Below are 23,637 nucleotides of genomic sequence, written 5' to 3' on the forward strand. Positions count from 1 at the left end.
TTTCGGCAATTCGCGACGGTGGCTGATGGTTAGATCAGTGGTTTCCAACTTCAAAAGGTCCGAGGGCCAAAATTATATCCAACAGTTCATAGGCGGGCCGCATTTTTGGGGGGGGGGGGTGATTAAAAATTACAAAAATTGTAAGTATTAAACTGAAAATGTAGTACTTTCGCATGACCTAAATTTCTAAAATGAGGCAATAAAACAATGGAATTACAAATCAATTGTATAATTACAATTTATTTCACAAAAACCCAATACTTATTGATGAATTGAAAGAAATGAAATTCACCCCATACAAATAAGAATCCTTCATAGTAAGTGTTCAATGTGAAAATTGAGCCCGATCTGCTTCTTTTATTAAAGTTGTATTTGAATTTCTGTATTTGAATGTCTCAGAAGGTGAAGCAGTGAGGAATCTGCCAGTCTGCTTCTGTAGCGGTTCTTGATGAACTTAATTGAAGAAAAAACACTTTCACACGTGTATGTGCTGCCGAACATCGATGTCATTCTTTGCCCGAAACTACGAAGGTTTGTAAAGCGTTCTTTTGAAAGGTATTTGAAAAACTCTGGCCCCTTTTCTTGCCTAGTTTGAAGGAACACATCGCCTTGCAAATCACACAATTCAAGTTGGAGGGAAGCTATTTTAATTTTCAATCTTACGTTTTTTGGAGATATTGCTCATTTCGATATTTGCACAAACTTTAACAATCAGTCACAGTACAATCCGAGTTGGAACACTGGAAATCTCTTCGTAATTCGTGCGTAGTAAAACAGATTTCTATGGCGCCGCTCTGGATTTTGTTTCTGAACACAAAGAGTGAAGCCTTCGCGGAAGCAGACGAGTTCATTCCACATAGCGAAGGGATGGAATGCATGGTGTGAAGAGAAAGTTACGTCACTTTAGATTCTTCTGATTATCATTATTGACTGCAAAATCAATTCTACCTGTGATATTGTCTTTCTTCACAGAGCATCCGTTCCTTCAGTAAAAAAAGAACGTATTTTAATAAAAATAAATAAAATTAATGAATTTTGCAAACTGGCTTCGCGGGCCGCAGATAAAGGCAACGGGGGCCGCATGCGGCCCGCGGGCCGCCAGTTGGAAACCCCTGGGTTAGATGAAAGCGATAAAGGTTGTCTGTGCAGGCCAGGATTCGAAACCGGAATCTGCTCGTCAACATCGTTATGCTTGACATCGATTTGTGGAATGAACGGTTCCCCCCTACCCAACGCTTCCTCCCGACGCTCATGTTCACACATTCTCTATCCCCAGTAAGTGGGGTTGGTGTGATGATAGTCGCAAAATCATGAATTCACCCTTCTCGGAAATCTACCTGCTGTCCTTTTATTGTCTTTTACATCCCTATGGATTAATCGAGTCGATAATGATGAGAAGATGAAGTCGACGCAGAATTTTTGGCGGCAAAAATATGAGTCGACTAGCGCTCATTACTCCAATCATTGATGTTCTGATATTTTTTTTCTGATTCTCCCTGAAAATACAAGAATAGTGGCAACCCTGCCGACCGAAAATAAAACATTATCGAAACCCACGGATGAGATGCAGTGATGCATAATCCGACCTCATTAAATCCGGAGCAAGCAAATTCAAAGTTTCTGTTAGCGGAGCTATGAACCTAGCCCTTTAAGGTGGATAACATCAGCTCTTAAGTTTAAGTTTGGGGTCGAAAGTTTCCCACTTAGGTTGTACCAATGTCCTCTCGAACTTAGGTACACTCAGTTGAGTGATAAGTTCTGAAGTTCATTAGACGTGGGCTTCAAATACATCATATGAGCAGCCTGTAAGTTCAACATTGAATTGGCAAAACTTGTGCAATCAAGTTGATTGATAAGGCCAAAACTTGAAGTCCCACGCAAATGTGGCACTAGCCTGCTATCCTTCACTATTAGTGGCAACATGGAGGATTTCAATTCGTTGCGCTTAATGTGATAGAGTACCGTTTCGTCGATCAAGTTACACACTTATTCCAATCCAGCACTCCAGTACTGGAAGAGAAAGTAGTTAAGTTGTGTTTGTAGATTCATTCCAGGTAGCACCATGAAAGAAACTAGCATCTCTGGGGATGACGCCATATTGAATACCTTACCATAGGGCTGGAACAACGGATACAACAACCAACGTGTAAATCATACCGGTACTTTAATTCACTTGGCATTATACAGTAATTAAATACGTCTACACACTGATAAAATACACAAAAGCCTACATCCGATAGGCTAGCTGAAAAAAATGTCCTTCCCGCTGCCGCGAGCCGACATGCACCATGCCGCTGTGTTAGAATATCACACTCCCAGAATTCCGCGTTCTTGCAAGAAGCTCCCAGCGGGAGTAAAATAAAAACAAATGAGGAGCGGAAAGCAATACTATTTACAATCTTCACCAAGTTGTAAGTATGGAATTACAACTTCTAGCGTTAAAATACCGTTTTTTAAATTTAAATTTGTATATTTTATAATGCATAAATGATTATGCTTTACAGATGTGTACAAAAAATTACATCAATTATAGTAGGTTAAATGCCATTATACGAGGGCTGTTCAATAAAGAATGGTCATTAATGTTTTTTGACAACATACCTTTACTCATTTCCACAATTTTGATTGGATGAGATGCGCTTGTCTCAGTGTTTTGGCCAGTCTTCAAAGACATTCTCGAAGCATTTTCTGATAGGTCCTTCAGAATCGCCTCCACAGCCTTCACTACTGGTTCTGATGATGGGAAATGGTTCCGGCGAAGGCATTTGCTGTTTGCTCTCCGGATCAAAATGATGTAGCCAATTTTCATCTGCTGTGATTACCTTTGCAGGAAACTCCTCACCTTCCTATAACATCATCTTCAACTGCGAGCAAACTTGAGCAGTCTTGGACCCCACCACACAAACGTCACATGTGTAATTTTTCTGTTACCAACGTGTGGGTGGCACCCAATGAAATTTTCAGCTTTGCTGGTAGTACTCTTTACGTTATTCCCCCTCTCTCCTTTTCTTTCTTGTTCTTTCTTCATTTCTATATCTTTCCCGCCTTTTACTGTGCTCATTTTGCACATATTTTTTGTCCTTCCCTTTATTGCTGGTACATTCTCAGTTTCTTTATCTATCAATATCTCTCTTCCATGTTTTTCCCTGTGCTCCAAACGATTAATCCAAATGACATTGTTTGACTTCTCATACAGACTAGTTTGGGTGTGTTAATCCTCTTTCGCGGTCGGCTGGCCTCCATCAGCGTCAACAACCATGTTCGATTGACGACGTTATAAAGGAAGTGAAGGGAAGGAAATACTAAGACAGCCTAACCAGCCTAATTTACTCAAAACATGTAGAATTGCCATGGCAACCGGACAGATAAACATACATTAATGCTCTGTTCACTTGGCAGGGCAGTACGGAAGGGGGTGTCCGCCCCTTCTGGCGTCGTCAGAGCGCAAATAAGAGTTCACTATCAATCAAATAGTAGCAATAGTTATAATATTGAAGTACGAACGTGGCTTAAAGAAAATACAGTGGTCTTGTTGTAATACAGGGTGAGCCAAAAGTCAAATTACATAGGAAATCAAATACGTACATACAGATATAGACACGATTGATATGTAATGATTGCATTTACAGTACATGCTAAACATGTGCACCATCTTGGTGTATGCATGCTTCAATTCGACAAATATAATGCCATCTACCATAATTTAATATTGAAGCAATAGATAACAAAATAAATGCATCACCAATTCGATTTGATAGTGCAGTCAATACTCCTGCACCACAAGAAGGAACATTTATAAATTATTGTGCAATACGTCTGCTAATGTGGTGGGGTGATTAGGGAGATGGCACCTGTGATCCTTTGAGGTGCTCCAGGCTCTTAGTTATCTTAGCCAACGCGATTGCCTTTACGTGTCCCCACAAATACAGAGCCAGAGATGTTAGGTCTGGCGACCGTGGTGGCCATTCACCTACGTGACATGACTTTTGCCTCACCCTGTAGATCACTTTGGCATTCGCTACATTAATGGCCACTGCAATAGCAAAACAACGAGAGAGACATGTCTACCCACTGCTACTCACCTCAAGGACCCCAACTCGGCATACTCAATGATGAGGTAGACAGGCTCCCCCGGGCTGGTGCAAGCACCCAGTAACCGTATGACGTTCGGATGGTTTACGTCCTTCAGCAGCTGGTACTCAGATAGCAAGTCCGCTAGCTCTGCGGGACTCGCACCTTCCTTCAGCGTCTTCACCGCGACTGTGGTGTACCCTGGTGAGCAAACAAAGAGTCTCATTAGCATCTACCATTGATATTGTACAGTACTGCAAATCAGTGTTTGGAAGTAACTAGTTACTTTTTTTTTAGCAATTCTAACTGTAACTAGCAACTTTTAAAAGTAAGCAGCTGTAGAGTTACTTTTGCAATAGTTACTTTCAACACTTAAATTGTTAACTTGAAAATTTATAACATGGGGAAGATGAGCTAAATTTGGCAATTTTGTTTCCAACTATGCCATCTCTGGATGCTAAGGTGAAAGCATTTTCATGTCAAGGCTTCGTTGCATGCAAAAATAGAACATCACGCTGAATGCTTCAGTGTTTTGGGCGAATTGATGCATTCATTTGAGACGCAGTAGCCAAGAAGGAACTTTTTTTTTCATAAAGAACTAGAAATAAATCATTGTCGAGGAAGTGGATCTTGTTCAGCTTCGAAGTGGAAGAGAAAGAAACGAGTGCAAGTAGAATTGATGCACTTGTAACGACAAGGTAAGAAACTTGGATAATTGTATTTTTATTTCATGTCAATATGGTTGCGGTGTGTCATTTCATATCGGAATAAATAAGATTTTATTTTACACCATTACTTCTGAATCACCCTGTATATGGTCCCAAGGCCTAACCAGGTGCGGAGAAGCCTCACGCCGGAAATTACAACGGCACTGGTATTAGTGACGAATGGGAATAAACGGCAGTGCTGCCAATGGGAACAGAAGCAACACATTGCGGGTATCCCGTATCATAGTGCTTGTCCCATCATGCATTTTATCAGATGATCCTCATGGTCGCGATTAATCCAAGAGATAGAAAAGCGAAGTAGAATAACCGAAAAAGAAAGAAAATTATAAAATGTATTTTTACAAAACACATTGGCTCACTGTCTTGGCTTCTCGGGAGAGCGCATTTACATTTATGAGTCTGGTCGTGTAATGGCGTCCCGATGCCGCAGACGTGATAAGGTTACGTGCAGCTTCATATGCTCCCCACCAAAGCACCTGTGGATATCCTCTTCCTCCATTGGAATATCAAGCATCGCCGTTGGGCTTGGAAACGGTACGGCAAAGGTACGCGTGGTGGAAGAGCTTGTGAAGGTCGAAATTGCAGAAAGCGCGTGGTGTAGTGAGTACAGCACTCGCACAGTCACAGATATTTCTGTGTTGTAACAATCAATGGGATCATTACAACCCAGAAGTGTCCGTGACTGTACAAGCTTAGGTTGAAAGTACGTGTCAATTACAGAGTAATCAATTTTACTCTAGTTTTGTAAAAACTAAATGCTTGTCAGCAATATGACCCTCATTGAGGAAATAAAATCACACGGGGTTTCTTCGTACAGATTTTGGCATATTCTAATGTGCCCGGCAAAATCTGTGGCGAGTGACAACACGAAAATTATACGAACACTTTGTCCTTTACAAATATACTGAAGGAATAGCAAAGAAATTCTAAAATATTATGGGGGGGGGGGCAAATACGTCAGAATTTTCGTGACGAAGTTACCCCAGAAAATGGGGTAACTTCGTCATCTCTGCTTACGTTCCTAGCAGGTCAAAATTACCTCCACGAAGAGGTAAGAGCGTCACGCAAAATGTATGAATTGCAAAATATATCCTCTTGTCAAAGTAGTGACGTTAGTGTGTCTTTTATTCTAATTTTATTTTATTCTTTAATTGGTTTTTAAACATTGAAATCTTACAAAGCACTTGCACACAACACACTTCCTCCCTTGATGTCCGCTCGACAACTGCACGTGTGTGGCTTCACACTCCCTTTGTTCCACCAGCATGTGATTCCTACTGACATCTATCGGTTTCGTGACGAAGTTACCCTCAAAGACGAAGTTATCCCGTTTGACTTAATTAACGTTTTTCATTGTATTGCATTTTTCTTTTCAGTACGGGGTTTGCCCCCCCCCCCCCGGTATTGCGTGACGGACTCGATTAGCAATTTTGCTAACATACCTAGGTATAATTTTCAAATAAATAGTTAAACAATTACAGCTTACTTGTTCGAAACGAGGCGACGAACACATTATGTTTGCATTTGTTCTTTCGTCGATTTCATCAACATCTGTAGGGCCTCCACGATGGCGCAGTGGTAGCGTTGTCGCTTTGCAATAAAGGGGTCTCGGGTTCGATACCGAGTAGTTCGGATCCCACTTTAAACTGTAGATCCAGTCCCCGATTTGCCTTCCTGTGCATAAAGTGGACCTAAAACACCAAATCAATCAATCAATCATCAACATCTGTCGCACGTGTCTCGTGTGATCATTGATATTGCATGACACTCCAAACACCATGGAGACATTTTAGAATGAACAGTTTTGAGTTTCACTCCGCATTTATTGCAAACTCTTTTGTGTTGGTCTGTTTGTAAATGTGCTGTCTTCTTACAACATCGCAAGTATCACTATTCTTTTGAATTTTGCTCGGGCAAGACTTCCAAGTTGTGTCCAAGTAGTCTCTGGGACGCCAGTGGCAACACGGGCACGCATCTCCGGAAGTTACGCCAGAGTGATCGTTTGCTTTGTTGGGTTGCATACATAGAGGTTAGATTTTCTGCGCTTATAGCGCCGAAACAATCGCTTTCTAGGTAATATTTGTAAGGAAAAGTTACTTGGTTTTGTCTAGCAGCATCCAACCGTTGTTGAAGTTATTTTTGCACACCCTGTACATATATCGTATGTTTAAACCTCTGTTCCTAATTTATTTCAGAGGTTACCGGGAAAAATTCCAAGTACTATCTACCCATCGTGAATTTCTGGAAGTTTGTCCAAATTGGAGAAAAATGCCATGGCGAAAACGTGTTGGTAAGTGCTAATTCATTTTTTATTGTGAATGGAAGTTGCAAAAAATATTGGTTCTTGTAATCTGACGCAAAGTTCTGATAATGACATCAAGTTGTATGTGGATAATATCAGATGACTAAACAGAGCCCCGTCATTGGCTAGGTTTCCAAGCTGTACGGGCGAAGTATTTGGTTGGCAAAACCTTGTCGATTTGGGATCGAGACACACAGAATCAATATACTGTATGTTGATATAGTTACGTTGTGGCCTATTTGGCCTGGTAGTTATTTGCCTTTGACTAACTTTGAGTTTGTCATGTATATTTGTCTTATTATTTAAAGTTGTTAAATTTAGTTTATATTACTCCTGGACACACGGGTCATATGCTGGGATACATATTCCACTACAGGACATTTGGAGAGACTTGAGTTTCTCTGGTCGGAGTTTCTGAAAGACTACTCTTGAGAAAATAAAATTTTGTATAAATCTACGGTTTAAAGTGGACTGCGCGTGCGCACGTATCTCCACCGGGAGCCATTAATAACATAATTGTAGTGTTGACCACTACGCTATCGGATAGGCAGCGGTAGAGTAGTGGATAGAGCACTCGATCCGTTGTAATTCGCAAGGTCCAATCACCGACAAAAAGGAGAAAAAGTATTGAAAATATACTGTTACAACAGGTTATTCGTCTGACTTCCACACGGAAGACCCGGGTTCGATTCCCGATTGAGCGACATCAAGTGAGTATCCTTCGGCAATGTCCCTGCGCAAAACTGCTCTGGGGTCCACTCAGACTCTAATCAATGGGCACCCGAGAGTGAAGGTGGTCGGAGCATGATGCTTATCACATCATCTCCAATATGACCGAGATGGAGAATCCCCCATGTGCCTCCGTGGTAAGGTGCAACGAGACCTCCACAATGTCGTGGTGGTAACGATATCGCCTTCTAATCAAGAGACCCCGGGTTCGATCCTCGCAGTGGTTCGGATCACACTTTAAACTGTAGGCCAAATTCTGATTAGCTTAATTTGATCCTTGTTATTTCGCGTTCCTATTCTGCCACTTTCGGCTAATCGCGACGATGTGGATGATGAAATTGACGAAGGGAGACTCACAAATAACACCCATGCTCAGGCCAGATTGAAACTCGTGACCCCTGGCGTCATAATGCGCTCTGCTAAACACGCCACAACGGGGATCGCAAGATTAACTATCTTTTGACACGGTACTGCGTTACGTTTACCTTGAGCTATCATTCCACCAAGGCTCATCTTCATAGACCTATCAGTTCCCGAGACATCCACAGACGAACAGAAGGAGACTTTTACTCTAAAAGACATCACCACAGCTCTGTTATCCTGCATTAGAGCCAAATGATGCCAGAGGCGCCTAGTTACAAGGGATGCTGGGGAGAATTTCCCACACGAGATGTAAATAATGATGTTTGCTATGTATGTCACCGAGAAGATTGAAGAGAATGTTTTTTCTTTACTCGGAACCACAGCTGGGTTCCTCTTTGTATTCAGAAGAGCGGAGTTAAATTTCTTGACATTTCAAACCATAATACCGGAGCGACAACCTCACAATGGAACTGCGACGTCTTTCCCAATCTCCATCCACAAAAGGAACGCCTTCATCTTGTATTCCAAGAAGAGCTTGTTCTAGCGCTTCTTCCTTCTTTGTCGCAACTAATCATGACACCTTCTATTTTCGTTCTGATCGGAAAATCTTTTTAGAGGAGAGACGCGTTCTTCAAAAGAGGAATAATATCGCCATTTTTCTTCATTACATTTTGATGCACGCCAAGATCTCCCGCTAGAATTACATTTTTTTGGGGTATTGAACCACATCGAAAGCAGTGTTGCCATATGTATGAAAAATTCCCTCTGAAAGGACATTTCTCTCTGTGTAGGGAAATCAGGCTAGATTTTTTTCAGGTGAAAAGGAGAAGGAAATTTCTTTGAAAAGTATCAAAATTTGACAAATTATATTCAAGTTCACTAGAGTGTGAATACAGGGTTATTACAAAGATCTTCCCGATTACGGACACATGTAAATCACGTTTAATAAATCTCAGAAAACGCCCCAGTCCGAGCGACAGGCAAGCGACAAGCGACACGTACAGCTTGTGTTGCCTCTGTTCGAAAAGTTTCATTTATTTCTGAAGGTTGTCGCTTTGCTTTGAAAGTTCCATAAGTATGCATCATATCAACAACAAGGCCATCATAAAAGAAAAATATGTTTTCAAGTTATGTGCGTAAATTATATTTCATACTGCCGACTTCCATGGCGGATTGGTTAGCACAGCGCACTAAGATGCCAGGGATCCAGGGTTCGAATCACTGCCTCGGCATAGGTGTTCTTTGTGAGTGTCCTTTCATCATTCATCCTCATCTTCTTAATTAGCCAAAAAGTGGCTGAAAAGCGAAGTAAAATAAACCAAATAAATTAGCACATTTCATGAGGCCGCGGTGGCTCAATCCCCACGCTATCAGGGGAAGATGAAGCCATCTTAAACCAAACGTTCACTAAGGAAGAAGTGGAAGCGGCCATCCAACAAGCTCAAAAAGGAAAAACCCCGGGCATAGACGGACTACCGATTGAATTATTTCAAACATTTTGGCCTACCATGGCAGACCTGCTTATGCGGTGGCTCAATGCCTGTTTTGCGCAGAAGAAGTTAGGTCGTACAAGTTCGACAGGGGTCATGGTCTTAATCCCGAAAGTGATACATCCCTTAACACCTGAACATTATCGCCCCATCACTTTGTTATGTGCCGATTATAAAATATTGGCACGAATATTAACGCGCCGACTACAACACCATGCAGCTACCCTACTAGGCCCTCATCAATTTGTGCACGGAACTAATGGCAATATAACAACCGTTCTCACTAGCATACGAGACATCGTTACTGTAATGAATGAAGCCCCTGACTCGGAAGCAGCTCTAGTAGCCCTGGACTTCAAAGGAGCATTTGACTCATTGTATCATCATTATCTATTTCGGCATTTAACTCACGTTGGATGCGGAGAATCCTTCGTAGAAGCGATAAAGAGCCTATACACCCAGGCTCGGGTACATTTGTGTGTAAATGGAACATTATCCTCGCCGTTTGTTCTTCAGCGCTCTGTTAGGCAAGGTTGCCCCTTTTCACTCCTTGCCTTCTGTACAGCTCTTACTCCCTTCCTACACCAAATAAATCAACGACTACAAGGAATACAAGCGTATGGCAAGACCTACCGAGTTTTTGCATACGCCGACGATGTCACGGTGGTGGTGCGTGATCATCAGGATTATGTTAACCTAATGGAAATCTTGGAACAATTACGAGTAAATACAGGCTTGTGTCTCAACCTGAGAAAATCAAAAATACTACCCTTGGGGAGAATGGCAAGGAACTGGACAGAATCTGTCCCAATGACCGTGACGGACGTTTCAAACGATAGTGCCCAAAATACAAGCAGTATTACATTTCAACCGACTCCGCCAACTGTCACTAAGCGCTAGAATCAAATATGTCAACACTTATGCACTCTCGAAACTATGGTATGTGGCGCAAATACTACCCGTGCCTACCCAAACGGCTGCGAGAATCCGGAGAATGATCACACGCTTTCTCTGGCACGGTCACCTGTTCCATGTAGCTCATAAGTCATAACACACTATGCCTACCAACTCGCCTTGGAGGACTAAACCTGCTGAGTATCGACCGACAAGCGCAAGCCTTATTTTTGCACCGCCATATCACCATGATAGTCCAGCATCAAGATAGCATTACGGCTCGTGTGCTACGCTCCATGCTGGATGAAGTGGAACTATGTGCCCCAATTTACCCAGGTGTTATACCCACTAAATTTCTCTATTTACGAACAACCATAGTGGAAATTTGTTACATGTTGATGCTCCTTCCAAGCGTGGATCCTTCTGATATAACAGTCAAATCTCTATCAATAATGCTGCAAAACCGGATGAAACATATTCCGCGTATTGTCCCATTATTCCCCAGTGTGCGCTGGAACATCGTGTGGAGAAACATATCGGCGACCCACCTCCCCAATCGAGTGCGCTCCATATGGTACTTAACTGTACACGATGCTATCGCACTAGAGTACGATTGCAGAGATACCTTATGGCAGACAACTCCCATTGTACCAAATGTGCACAGGACGACACCTTAGTGCATCGACTGACGACATGTGTGACAGTCGTGGAAAATTGGAAACACCTTAAGAACTTACTTGGAATCATATGCCGCCGCTCCCCGAACGACTTCACGGTGAACCATTTATTAACTCCAGAGTTTCACTATTTTCCTCTCACAAGAACACGTGCAGTGCAATTTCTGATAGGACATTACGTCTATTATGTGCTTGGCAACCAACCTCATGTACAAAAACTGTCATTCAAATTCTATGCCAGTGAACAATATTATCACAATGATCAGATAACTTGTAAAGCCTTGTATGCAAATTTCCTACATGTGATACTTTGAAATTGACGTCCAAATGTAAAATCTGTGTAAGTAGTAGCTAATTTCAATAAAGAAAATTTAAAAAGAAAAAAAAAAGTCGGTAACGCGTCTGATTACCATGCCAAAAGTCCCGGGTTCGATCCCCGGCCGGTTCAAATCCGGGAACTTTTCTAACGATGGAAGCGGCCCCGGCGCCCACCCAGCGTCGAATAACATGGGTACCTGGGGGAAACCCTGGGGGGTAAAGGCGGTCAGGGGCGTGATGCTGATCACATCACCCCCACTCACGACCGGATCAAGAAAGTGTGGGGCGTTACCCCCACACCCCCTATACGACTTCATGGCGTGGTGCTATGCACAAGGGAGCACTTTACTTTTTTTTATCATGATGTAGAAGTTATGTAATAAGATAGAAACACGCACAATGAAATCATGGTTCATTAATTTGCATACCATTATTATGCCTAATGTAATGAAACCAACCTAGTCTTTTCATTTCATTTCATACATTGTTGAGCTCCCTCCCCCCACTTATAATGTTTTTTGGGCTCTTCTCTGTTGCTAAGTCACAGCCTCATAAGCAAATTGCGTCTTGCAGCTCGCTTCTGGCGCTAAAAAGAGCAAGAAACAGAGTGAAAAATGAATTCAAATCTTCCCTTCTCCCCTGTGCTTTGTTTCCCAAGAATATCCGAAAAGAAATCAGCGTAGGAAAATGACGGAAGACAACCTTCAAGTTATCTGGAGGGAATCTTAACTGCAGAGAGAAAATAAGGAAATACAAGAATTTCCTTCCCTAACAGACGTTCTCGTAAACTATATCTTAATGCAGTGTTAGGCATTCAGAATCCATTGCACCGTCACTTTATGATAGTGAGATTACTGCAGGATATTGCCATACAAGAGCCGACCTCCATATTTTCCCTCGCGAGAACTTCCGTGAGTAATGGCGTCCGTTTCGTTGCTCAAGAGGGAGTTCTTTGGCGATGTTGCAGTGCGTAGAGTAAGGAAATCCGTTCCAGAAACTCGCTTGGATTATCGTTTCAGGCAGCAGGCCAAGATGGTTTTCCGTTCTTTTGTCTGGAAACATACGTGGCGTTATTCACTTGTTGGATATTTATGGAAACTTTGGGAAGCGATTCAGTGCCTTATAGATAGCTGCAATTACACACGGTACTATAGTAAGCGTCAACCAAGAAGGCTGTTCGAAGAGTGATGATAATATAAACCTACCCATTAGCCCTCAAAACGTTGTTGTGCGCCCTTTTGGAACCACTGTCGTTTTATCTTCTTCGTTTTTCCTTCTTGTACGTCACCTACGTCTTCTGTGAAGATGAAAACCACAATGTGTAACGACCGCCATGCTAGGCAGATTTCAGTCGTATATTGGCATTTATCTTATTCGTATACTTTCAAGTTAAGAACTTGGATTAAATTATTTATTTAAATTCAAATTCAAATTCAAATTCTTTATTTACGTGGGCGAGGTTCAGCCTGAGGCTGTTCTGCCACCTAACCCGTGTCATCGATTACATTTAAATTTACATTTCTTATGTTATTACAATATTAATACAGTGTACAATAAACTGCATGATTTAGTTACAAAATCTATTGATAAAGTAATTGTAATAAATGTATGAATAAAATGATACAAAAATTGTGAAAAGACAACTATATAAAAATAAATAAAATGAATAAAAAATAAATAAAAAAATATGTAGACAAAATACATAACATAAACATACAAGTTACATCATAGTATTTGAACACAATCTCTGCTCTGCCAAAAGAAAATTCTTTACTTCATTTCGAAAAGATTCTATTTTACATATGCTCGACATGGTCTTAGGTAGGGCACTCCATATTTTTGCTGCAAAATATGAAAACGACGACTGATATGCCTGTGTGTTGCAGAGTGGAAGGTTAAATTTGAAGTTGTTTCTGTATGGTGGCTGTGAATACTGGTGCGAGGGATCAACATGTCTGCCAGATACGACGGCTTTCCAAATGTAATAATTTTATGTGTAAGGCAATATGTATGCAGTAGCCGCCTACGGTACATATTGAGGATATTCTTATTATTTATGGAAGGTAAAATATGTTCACGCCTGGGGATGCAAAATATGAACCGCATGCACGCATTTTGGCATTTTTGAATTTTTGCTTGTAAAGTTTTATTTATTCTACCAGAGTATACTACGTCACAGTAGTCGAGAAATGGATATATGAGTGTTTCAACTAATCGCTGCTTGATTTCTGAAGATAAATTCATTTAATAATTATCTCAAATGATATATGCAATTTTTTCATTGTTTTCCAAATCCAAAATGGCTAGGGTTATTTCTATCTTTCATGCAAATTTTGTTGTTTAAGCAGAAGTTAAATACACCTCTTCTTAATATCGATTTTTGTTCAACAATGTACAAGATTGAAGTAATTTGTCTTCGTTATAAACTAAATCTTTATTTAATCATTTTTATGTGCAAGGGCAAATATGATTTATTTGATAAAATCAGTTTAGTTATTTCTATATAGTTTAACATTGTAATATTGTAGCAAAATATTTCTCCCTCGTTTTCAATAAAATATCGTTTTCCTATTGGCTGTTTATATTAGGAGTGGAGGAACAACGCTACGTGTTTTTGGCGATGTAAAAACTTCCACGTTGGCATTTTTAATTGTTGCCAACCTGAACTTTAGCTTACTATCGCTAATTAACATTGATGTGTTATATAAATTATCAGCTTTTCTTGTGTTATTTTATGTTATGAGTTTTCATTATTGTAAGATAGAACAATCTGTTATGCTGCGCCTCGCGCTTGAGGTTGGCAGTTGAGGTCTTGCTATTAACTGTGAAGGCGGTGCGCGGACTCTCGTGTTAAATAAGTTGCTTATCACTGCCTGCGAGCGTGCATGACCCAACAAAATATAACTTTTAACTTGTGCGAATCAGTATGTACGCGCGCGATTCGTGATTAAAGATTTTGGACATTTTAATTATAAAGTATTTGAATTGCATTTACTGTCAAGTGTAGCAATTCGGTGGTTTCCTTCCTGGAGGAAGGGTGGATCGTCTAAATCCCGATCCCTGGGTGAGAACTGGTACTTCCAACTGACCAGCCGGAGCAAGGAGCGGTGTGTTGCCAATTCGGATCTCCATACCCTGGAGTTACGAGTGATGGATGGCACGTTGCAAATGTATGTGAATTCATGGAAAAGTGCTCTCTCAAGTCTTAACCACTGTCTTTCTAAGCGAGAGGGACTGCAGTATTGCAGGCTAATTCACTGTTGCCACCATCTGAGAGCAGAAATTTTCTTTAGCACAGGTTATATCAAAGTGTGATCCTCAGAGCCTTCGGGCTCCGTGACGATTTCCGTGAATAATCAAACTTGCCTATTTAGACTACAAATTCACAGGAATGAAGGAATTTAACCTAGGTATGCAAGGAAAGCATGCTACTGTTTTTATGCCATATAACAAAATGCGTGCTTTCAATGTTTTCGAAACCGTGAGCTTGATAGTTAGTTTCCCAACAGTCAAGGGCTTCATGGAAGAGCTCGAAGGAAGCATTCAGCGAATCTGACCAGATTTTTGACGAATTCACTTTTCATGTGTAAGAAATAAGGGATGCACTCTTGAAGCACATCTCAAATGAAATGCATGAGAATCTAGAAAATTATGCATGGGTAAAAGCTCAGTTTGCAATTAAAGACAAGCCTTGCAACCTGACTGCACGTGAATATGAAAATCTTATTGATCTGGCATCTCACACTTATGAAAAGACCATGTTTCATGAACTAGTTTTGGGTGAATTTTAGTACAGTGACATGAGACTGCAACTCTCTTCCATAGAGTCGGATTTGGAAAAGAAACAAACGCACTCATCACATTGACGTCGGTAGTTCAAATAGTTAAACCCAAGGGTCCCGGGTTCGAATCCCGGTCGGGCTTGGTTGTTTGTGAATGTTCATTCATCAATTTCATCATTTCATCACTCATCCCCATCTTCGCAAATTAGCCAAGAGGCACAAAACGCGAAGTAAAATAAACTAAATCAAATCAAAATCAAATCAAAATCAAATAGTTAAACGATCATTTTCTTCGACACCATATTAAGAAACGCTAAATGTGCACGTATGATATTAGCTTAAACCAATACTTCTTACGAACATAATTCCCAAATTCTCATTCGCTATAAAAATACGATTTTGCTCTGACGGGTCTCTGTGACCTCGTCTTCGGATGAAAAGGGCTCCGCGGTGTGCAAAATGATGAGAACCGCTGCTTCATCAGATGTCAAATTTCTTTTTTGCGGGCACTTTTAACCTATCTTCCTCTGAAATAGAAATTTATAGTAACAATAATGTCAACGTTGTTATTATAAATATATCGCATATTTTTGTTGTACGGCGTTTTACTGGGCTTCCCCAATGGCGTAGTGATAACGTCGTCGCCTTGTATCAAGGGCGCTTTAGATACCCGGTGGAGGCACATAGTGGTTCGGATCCCACTTTAAACTGTAGGTCCAGTCCCGATTAGCCTTACAAGTGTGTCCGACATGTCTTACTTAAATAAGGGACTGTCCCTTAAGAGTCTTGGCATCTGGCAACCCTGATGAGCTGAAGAGATCTCGCAAGCAAGGGCGGGGAGCACAATACGCATAATGGGCTGGAATGTAGAAGGTTTAAAAAGGAAAATGTGCTCGGAAGATTTCAGAATCTATTTGCAGTGTTTGACATTGTGGTACTCCAGGAAACATGAAAGGGGGCAGGAGACACTCCGGAGAATCTTACTCACAAGGGATTCACAAAATTTACGAAGAAAGAAGGAAAACGAGGGCGTATCGTGGGGGTTTGATGATTCTTTGTCGAGCAGAATGAGAGGGGTGGGCGACAAATCTAGAATCAAGGCACGATGGTATCCTAGACGGATGCTTTGCATCAACCAACCCGTGGGATCGAAATACAGGGATGAAAACTTCTTTGAAAATCTCTCAATATTTTTGCACGATGTGGAAGACAAGCATCATTATAGCGGGGGATTTCAACGCAAGAATAGGGGCGGACGATATAGTTGGAGGAAACGAGGATAGGGGGAGGGGGGAATCTTCAGCACTGAGTGGGTGCATAACACCAGGCAAAGTATAGATTCTTTCGTAAACGCCGAGGGGAAGAAATTGCTGGATTCTGGGGGTATTTAACCTGGTTCTCCTACAGAGAAAATGTACGGGGAACAGAGAGAGAAATTTCACCTACGTTGCTCAAAATGACGCAAGCATTATACTTTCTAGTATCCAGGGATGTTACCCAAAATATAACGGATTTTCAGGTAGATATTAGGACGGAGAGTAAACACTTTCCTCTGGTGGCTAGAATAAATCTTAGTGGGGTAACGGATGGAGGGGGGACAACATATGAACTGGGAGGGAGCGGGAGGACAACTGCCCTCGCAATCAGGTGGAAGGATGAATGTTCGCAACAATTTTCCGAGATTTTATCAGACGGGATATCGGATTTGATGAAAAGTGAAATGTTTGAATTATTATCACAGAGGGACATACACGAGGGCGTAAAATTATACTATAATTAGAGGCACATATTTTTGGTAAATAAAAAAGCAAAATTTCGGTACAAAAACTGAGTCAATTTCGGGTTCAAAAGCGGTAAATAAAATAAAATATCGGTGTTATAGCGGTGAAAAATTGGATGAAAAGTGGTATATAAAAATACATTTTGGTTTTAAAATTGTGAATATAATCCTACATTTGATTTAAAAATACACTTATTCCACAGAATTAACATATCACTTCTAATAGCACATTTATGTAGTTATCAGAGTATTAAGTTTATTTCTGTGTAAAGGAGTCCATTTTTGCTTATCCAATATTAACAGCAGAATTAATCAATTTTCCGGGAATTGCATAACTCTCAGGATAATTCAGACCTCAGAAGGTGTCGCGTCGGTGAATAAACCCTAAATTTCGTGTTTAAGAGTTAATTTCGCTTTTTGCAGTTCATTTCGCATTATTTCGTGACAAAACATGGTCACAAAATGCATCTCTCACACCTTTCAAAAACATGAAAAATTAACACTACAATGTGTTTTTTCAAATTTCGTTTTTTCGTCAAAAACGAAATATGCATGCCCCTAACTATAATGTACGGAGAGGGCGTCTAGACACGTGATAGTTGACGGGAAAGGAGGGGGAAAACAAACAACAAAGGGTGGTAGAACGAAGCATGTAAACTGCAGAAAAAGAAAAGGACGCAAGCACTGAAAAAATTCAAAGGAAGCAGCAACTTAGCAAATAGATTAACTTACGTGGCAGAACGCAAGCTATATGCTGCAACACTACAAAGCGAGAGGGAAAAATGGGGGGGGGGGGGAAGAAAGGGTGAATATGATAAAAGAGGCTGTACAGCAGAAAAATACAGGACTACTATGGAAAATAATTCGTAACCTGCAGGGTAGAGAATATAACGATTCAAAAATCTCACCCAGAGCGTGGGAACAACATTTCAAGGAAATTATGGGAGGGAAAAAGTGCCCGAGGAACTTACTCGAGGGAGGAGCCAGTTTTGTGGGCACATTTATCCCAGTTTTAGACGGGGATGTAACGGAAAATGAGTACGCTTCGGCAGTAAGCACACCAAAGAACAGAAAAGCTGCGGGAGGGGACGGTTTAAGTCCGGAGATCATAAAGGCCGTGAAAAGAAACCCACAAATGGCAAAATAGTCAGGGATATAACGAACGGGCTATTCCAGAAGGGACTCTTACCGGACAAACGGGCGAAGACAATAATCTGCGCAATTTACAAAGGGAAAGGGGATAAAGGAAATCCAAACAGCTATTGTTGTCGGCAATGAGCAAAGTATACTGCCAAATTCTGTACCGGCGTCTACAAAATTGGTGTGAAATTTTTGATTTTATTTCACCCATGCAAGCAGGATTCAGGAAAAATTTTCAGACCATTGATAATATACTTCTGTTACAAACATTAATACAGCAAAAGCTGGGAGAAAAGAGAGGGAAATTATATTATTATGTAGATTTTGAAAAGGCCTTTGACACAGTGAACAGGAAAATGTTGTAAGGGGTGGGTGTGTCTGCCAAAATGCTAAAGGCTCTCCAGGCCGCCGATGAAAAGGTAGAGTTTTGCGTTAAATGTGGGAATGGGGAAGTGACGGGATCAAATGCATCGGTACTGGGGGTGAAACAAGGCTGCGTACTCTCCCCACTTCTATTCATTCTGTTTATTAATGATATGGTAGGGGAACTATCACAGAAGGACACGCAATCTCCGTCGATCGCGGTCGCAAAAATACCACTATTACTGTATGTGGATACTGGTGGTAATTTCTAGCACAATAGAAGGGCTACAGGAAGGGTTAGATGGGCTGCATATGTACTGCGAGAAATGGGCTCTCCGAGTTAATATTACGAAAACGAAAGTCATGGTGTTTAAAAATGGGTACGTATTCGGTAGGGACGAGCAATGGGAATATGGGGGGACACTCGTAACAATGTCGGGTAAGTGGACAAGGCAGGCATAAAGAAGCAAAGCAAATGATAGGTACGCGCTGGGTAAAACTAAAAAAATAAAGTACAAAGTTTCTAATATACCAACCAGAACACTCGAAGCTACAGTCAAGGCCACATTATTCTATGGTGTCGAACTGTGGGTCTGGGGGCAACAGGAATGGTAAACTGCGTACAAGCAAACTTTCTAAAACAAGTTCAGGGGGTGGGAAGGGGTACGGCAATGTGCGGAGTTCTTAGGGAAATGGGAAATTATAGGGAGGAAGTAGAAGCAAAAATGAGAGGTTTCAAATATTGGGCAACACTGCTAAATATGGAGGATGGAAATCTAAAAAAACTCGCGATACAAGCGCAGAACAATGATCCCAAAGCAACGCCAATGGGTAACAAGGATAAAGAAAGAACTGTACGCCATAGGGCTGAGGTGGATTTGGGAAGAAGGCGTCGAGGGGAGGGCGGGCATGCAGGAAATGTGAATCACACGGGACAGATTGGAGGACATCAGCAAACAAAACATTTTGGCAGAATGTGCGGAGAAAGTATCTTTAATTGCGGCACAAATCGTGGATGGGGATAGGCAATGGGGAAGGCGAAAATACATAGACGTGTGTGGCGCGAGTGGCATGTCGGGTTTGGCATGGTTCAGTCTAGGGAGTGGACACAATTCAAGCCCGCGAGAGGGGACGGGAGTGCAGAATGTCCAATGTGTGGGAAGACGAGAAGAAATTCCACATTCTCCTCCAGTGCAAAGAAACAGCAGGGGCTAGACTGAAATACATAAGGGACATGAACGAATCTAAAATGGAGGGGCTAATTAGGGCCATTACGGGGAGGAAAGGCGACGAAACCCAAATAAGGGACCTGGGAACCTTCCTACATTACGTCTGGTCAAAGAGAGCGAATAAGTTGAGGGACGGGAGTGAAAGTGCCCGAGAGCGGTGTGCAGAAAGCTTCTTTTTGACAATATAATAACTAGTGCTATAAGTGTAAAATTATGAGAACAGGTTGGTAGATTGTAGTGAGAGAACCTTCAATTAGTAGGAAAGGTAAAGTTGAACATGTGAGGGCATAAGGAGAGAGGTTATGGGTGGAAGAAAGAAGAAGGAAAAAAAAACCCAACTTAATCGATGTATGGAAATGTGTGTACAGCCGCAAAGGCTTATACTGAAATAAACCTATATTCTATTCTATCCTGCAAAAAGTCTTCGACACATGTGTTTCTGACATATTTCTTAAATAAGGGACCGTCACTTGAAATCCGAGACACCTGTAAACACTGATGAGCTGAAGAGATATTACCCGATACCCTGAGGAAGGTCTTCGACACCTTATCCAACATAAACCCTGCACCTCCGTGTTCTGACGTCAAGGTAAATGCATTCCTGGTTAGGTTAGGCATGTTAGGATAAGGGCTTTTAGCATCAACACACTGAAATTTTTATGATGTCGCAAGTCGAAGGGCGGGGCGAAACTGAATAGTGTGTGCTGAAAGTGAAACCCTTCAACAAGTGTGTCAGACGTGTCTTGAGGCCAATGAGAGCCATTTCGAACATGGGCTTCAGGAAGAAATGTAATGCAACGTGGCGTTTTATTTCACTGTACAGTGACTTTACGGACACTCTGTACATGCTGTGCTGTAAGTTTGACCGGAGTATACTTTCCGTCAGTCAGCAAGACATCCAAGCGGACAAGTTCCTCACGCGGTGGAGACCACTGTTTATCTCCGAAGTCGTCCGGCTGACATTGCTAAGGGCAGAAAGTCGTAAAATGTTTTTACTGCCGTCGCTCATATTAAAGCGGCCACGAAATGGCTGCGATCTAATTTATTTTCAGGGACCCTGCAAACGACATGGAAACCTCCCTCCACTTTTTCTTTTTTTTAACAAGATGTGCGTGTTCATCCCTCAGAGACAGGAGAATTTGTATAGCCATGGAACTTCAGTGCGATCGAGAAGTTAACGTAACGACATCGCCCTACTTTTTGCATGTGCCTTTCTTTCTTCGTCTGTTTCTTATCTTTCTCTGTGTATCTCTTTCGTCCTTTTCTCTTCCTTCGTCACTTTTCTCTTCCTTTTTCTTTCTCTATGTATCCCCTCCTGTCTTTCACTACCTACCTTGTTTTTCTCCTTTCTTTCTGTCTCGCTTTTTTACTTATGCCTTTTTCATTTCTTTCTTGTTCTTTCTCTTCCCTTTTCCTCTTTCTTACTTCTCTACGTATCTCTGTTTTCTTCTTTATCTATGTATTCTATTCTCTCGCTTTTCTTTCAATATGTTGTTTTCTTTAACCCTTTTTTTCCGATGTATTTCATTCTTTCTCTTTCCTGTCTATTTCTCTTTTGTTTGTTCCCTTTCCCTCTTTTGTTATCTCTTTTGTTTCTTCTTCTTTATATATCTTTCTTTTCTTTGTTTCTTCTTGTCTTTATCTCTTTCTTCTTTTCTCTTTCCTTCTCTATCTGTATTTCTCTACCTATCCATTTTTTCTTCATATCTTAATCTATATTCGTCTTTTCTTTCATTCTCTCTTTCTCTTTTGTTTCCTCCTATCTTTTGTTTCTCCCCACCTATCTTTTCATTTCTCTTTCCTTTATGCACCTCTTTCTCTACTTATCTTTTTTATCTTTCCTGGGACGCAACTCAGTCATTGCCCTGAATTGAAAGAAAACCTAATTTCGTTGTTGGGCCGCATCGATAAAGTTTTGCAATGCATATAAATGTATATTATAGCGATTAATGCAAATTTTGCATTAAAAGTACGTATTTGACTGTATATGTGTGTTTCAACTACGTCACAAACTGTTGCATTGTGGGATCAAGCAGCCATGATTGAGGCCGGTTCTTGTAAACATACGGAATCCAAGCGGTCGGGCGGGAGATTTCAATCTTGTTTACAATAGTACTGTGTAGTTTCCGGTCGTTTAACAGAAACTCACGTTTATCCTCGAATTTTCCGAGAAAAAAACAGAAGGTGCGATAATTGTTCATCAGAAGATACCACCGCATCGTTTGGTTGGATTAGTACAAATGGATCGAACTGATGTGCTTAATCATACTTGCAATAGTGTTTCCTTGCTTTTTGGCAGAAAGGTGCTGATACTTCCGATACTGACGATAAAAATGATAATTTTCAAAGTTTAATTCATCTTGATAATTGTACGTTTGTACTTGGTTATGTATTATTATTTTGTTCCTTGACACGAACTGTTATTAATTGTTATTCGATCCATGAGAAAAGGTGCCGCTAGTAGGCTTTGCGTACTGTCAGAAAAAAAAACACTGCTATCAAAGTATCCCAAATCGATTGATTGGTTTGGTTTATTTTACATCGCTTTTATGGCAGTTTTGGCTAATCGTGAAGACGAGGCTGAGTGATGATATGTTGAAACTGATAAAGCGAAACTCACAAAGAACACCCACGCTCAGGATGGGATTCGAACCCGAGACCCCTGGCATCGTAGCGCGCTGTGTTAGCAACTCTGCCACGGAGGCCGGTATATCCGAAATTGTTAATGCAAGGAGTGAAATTACTGTTTTCGAGCACCTCAACATTTTACATTACAGCGCTTTAACAAAACTTAAAATGAAACAGAGACGACAATGGCGGAGCCTTGGATTTTAGAGTTAATCTTTACTGGATGTAAATGTTTCAAGCAGAATCCTAACCAGTAATAAATATGAAAACAAATTGATTCCAGGTAGCTGGGTCAAGTAAATAAACACGCGTGACCTAGTTGGGCAAAGGTTTAGGCATCCTGTCCTTATTGTAAAGTTCATGTGGATCTACACCGCAAAACTTCGCTTCTTCTCCATATCTTTTTCTGTCGATTGCGCAAAGAGTTACCGCTATTCCCAGATGACACGACATTGTCATTAATTTTACGCAATGTTACCAACATTTTACACAGTACTGACAAACGTACAGTTGGCGCAGGTGTAACGAACGCTACGTGGTGGGTATTTCCTTGCAGACGACAAGCAACCTCGCCGCAAACATGGCGGCGGTGCGAATCCTGACGTCACATGAAACCCAACTATATATTTTTACTACATCAATATCTTACCAGTCTATTTGATAACAGTTTTACAATATCAAGCGCTTGTGTGACTGAATATTTTTTCATCAGATTAAGTGCATTTTCACTGTTTATCCTTGTAGTCCATTTAAAAACATTTCGCGAAGTCAATTAATTACGTAATTGACTGAATATTTTTCTGTTTTTTTTTAGTGTATATTTGATTGAATATTTTTCAATTTTACTTCATTGTAAATATAACTATATTTTCATTTTAGTTGTATCTTTCATTGGACATTTTCCCATTTTATTCGGATATACTCGGATGGATCATCTTTTTTGCCCATATGAATGTTGTCCCAACTAACGGGAAATGTACCAAATAGAATCCCAATGCATACAATAGGTCTTCCTTCAGAGCAGAACCTTTGAAAGAGCAAACCAATGAGGTCCTCTACGAAAGGACGTCGCAAAGGCATTGTTTTCCCCCTGAACGCTCCACCGGGCGCTCCCTCGTTCGGAGGGGAAGCAGTGTTGCAGGT

At 41.0% G+C, this 23,637-nt stretch overlaps 1 protein-coding gene across 2 annotated transcripts in view; it reads right to left on the minus strand.

Moving 5' to 3' along the window:
- Ret (protein kinase receptor Ret oncogene) overlaps positions 1 to 23,637 on the minus strand; it is a 349,319-nt gene that overhangs the window by 29,403 nt on the left and 296,279 nt on the right. For both annotated transcript variants that reach the window (XM_083134370.1, XM_083134369.1), the window contains exon 13: positions 4,083 to 4,272. In XM_083134370.1, coding sequence (XP_082990496.1) covers positions 4,083 to 4,272 — 190 coding nt within the window. The remainder of the gene's footprint in view (positions 1 to 4,082; positions 4,273 to 23,637) is intronic.

This window comes from Lepisma saccharinum, chromosome 13, assembly GCF_977018435.1.
Source record: "Lepisma saccharinum chromosome 13, izLepSacc3.1, whole genome shotgun sequence".
In the NCBI taxonomy this organism is placed as follows: domain Eukaryota; kingdom Metazoa; phylum Arthropoda; class Insecta; order Zygentoma; family Lepismatidae; genus Lepisma; species Lepisma saccharinum.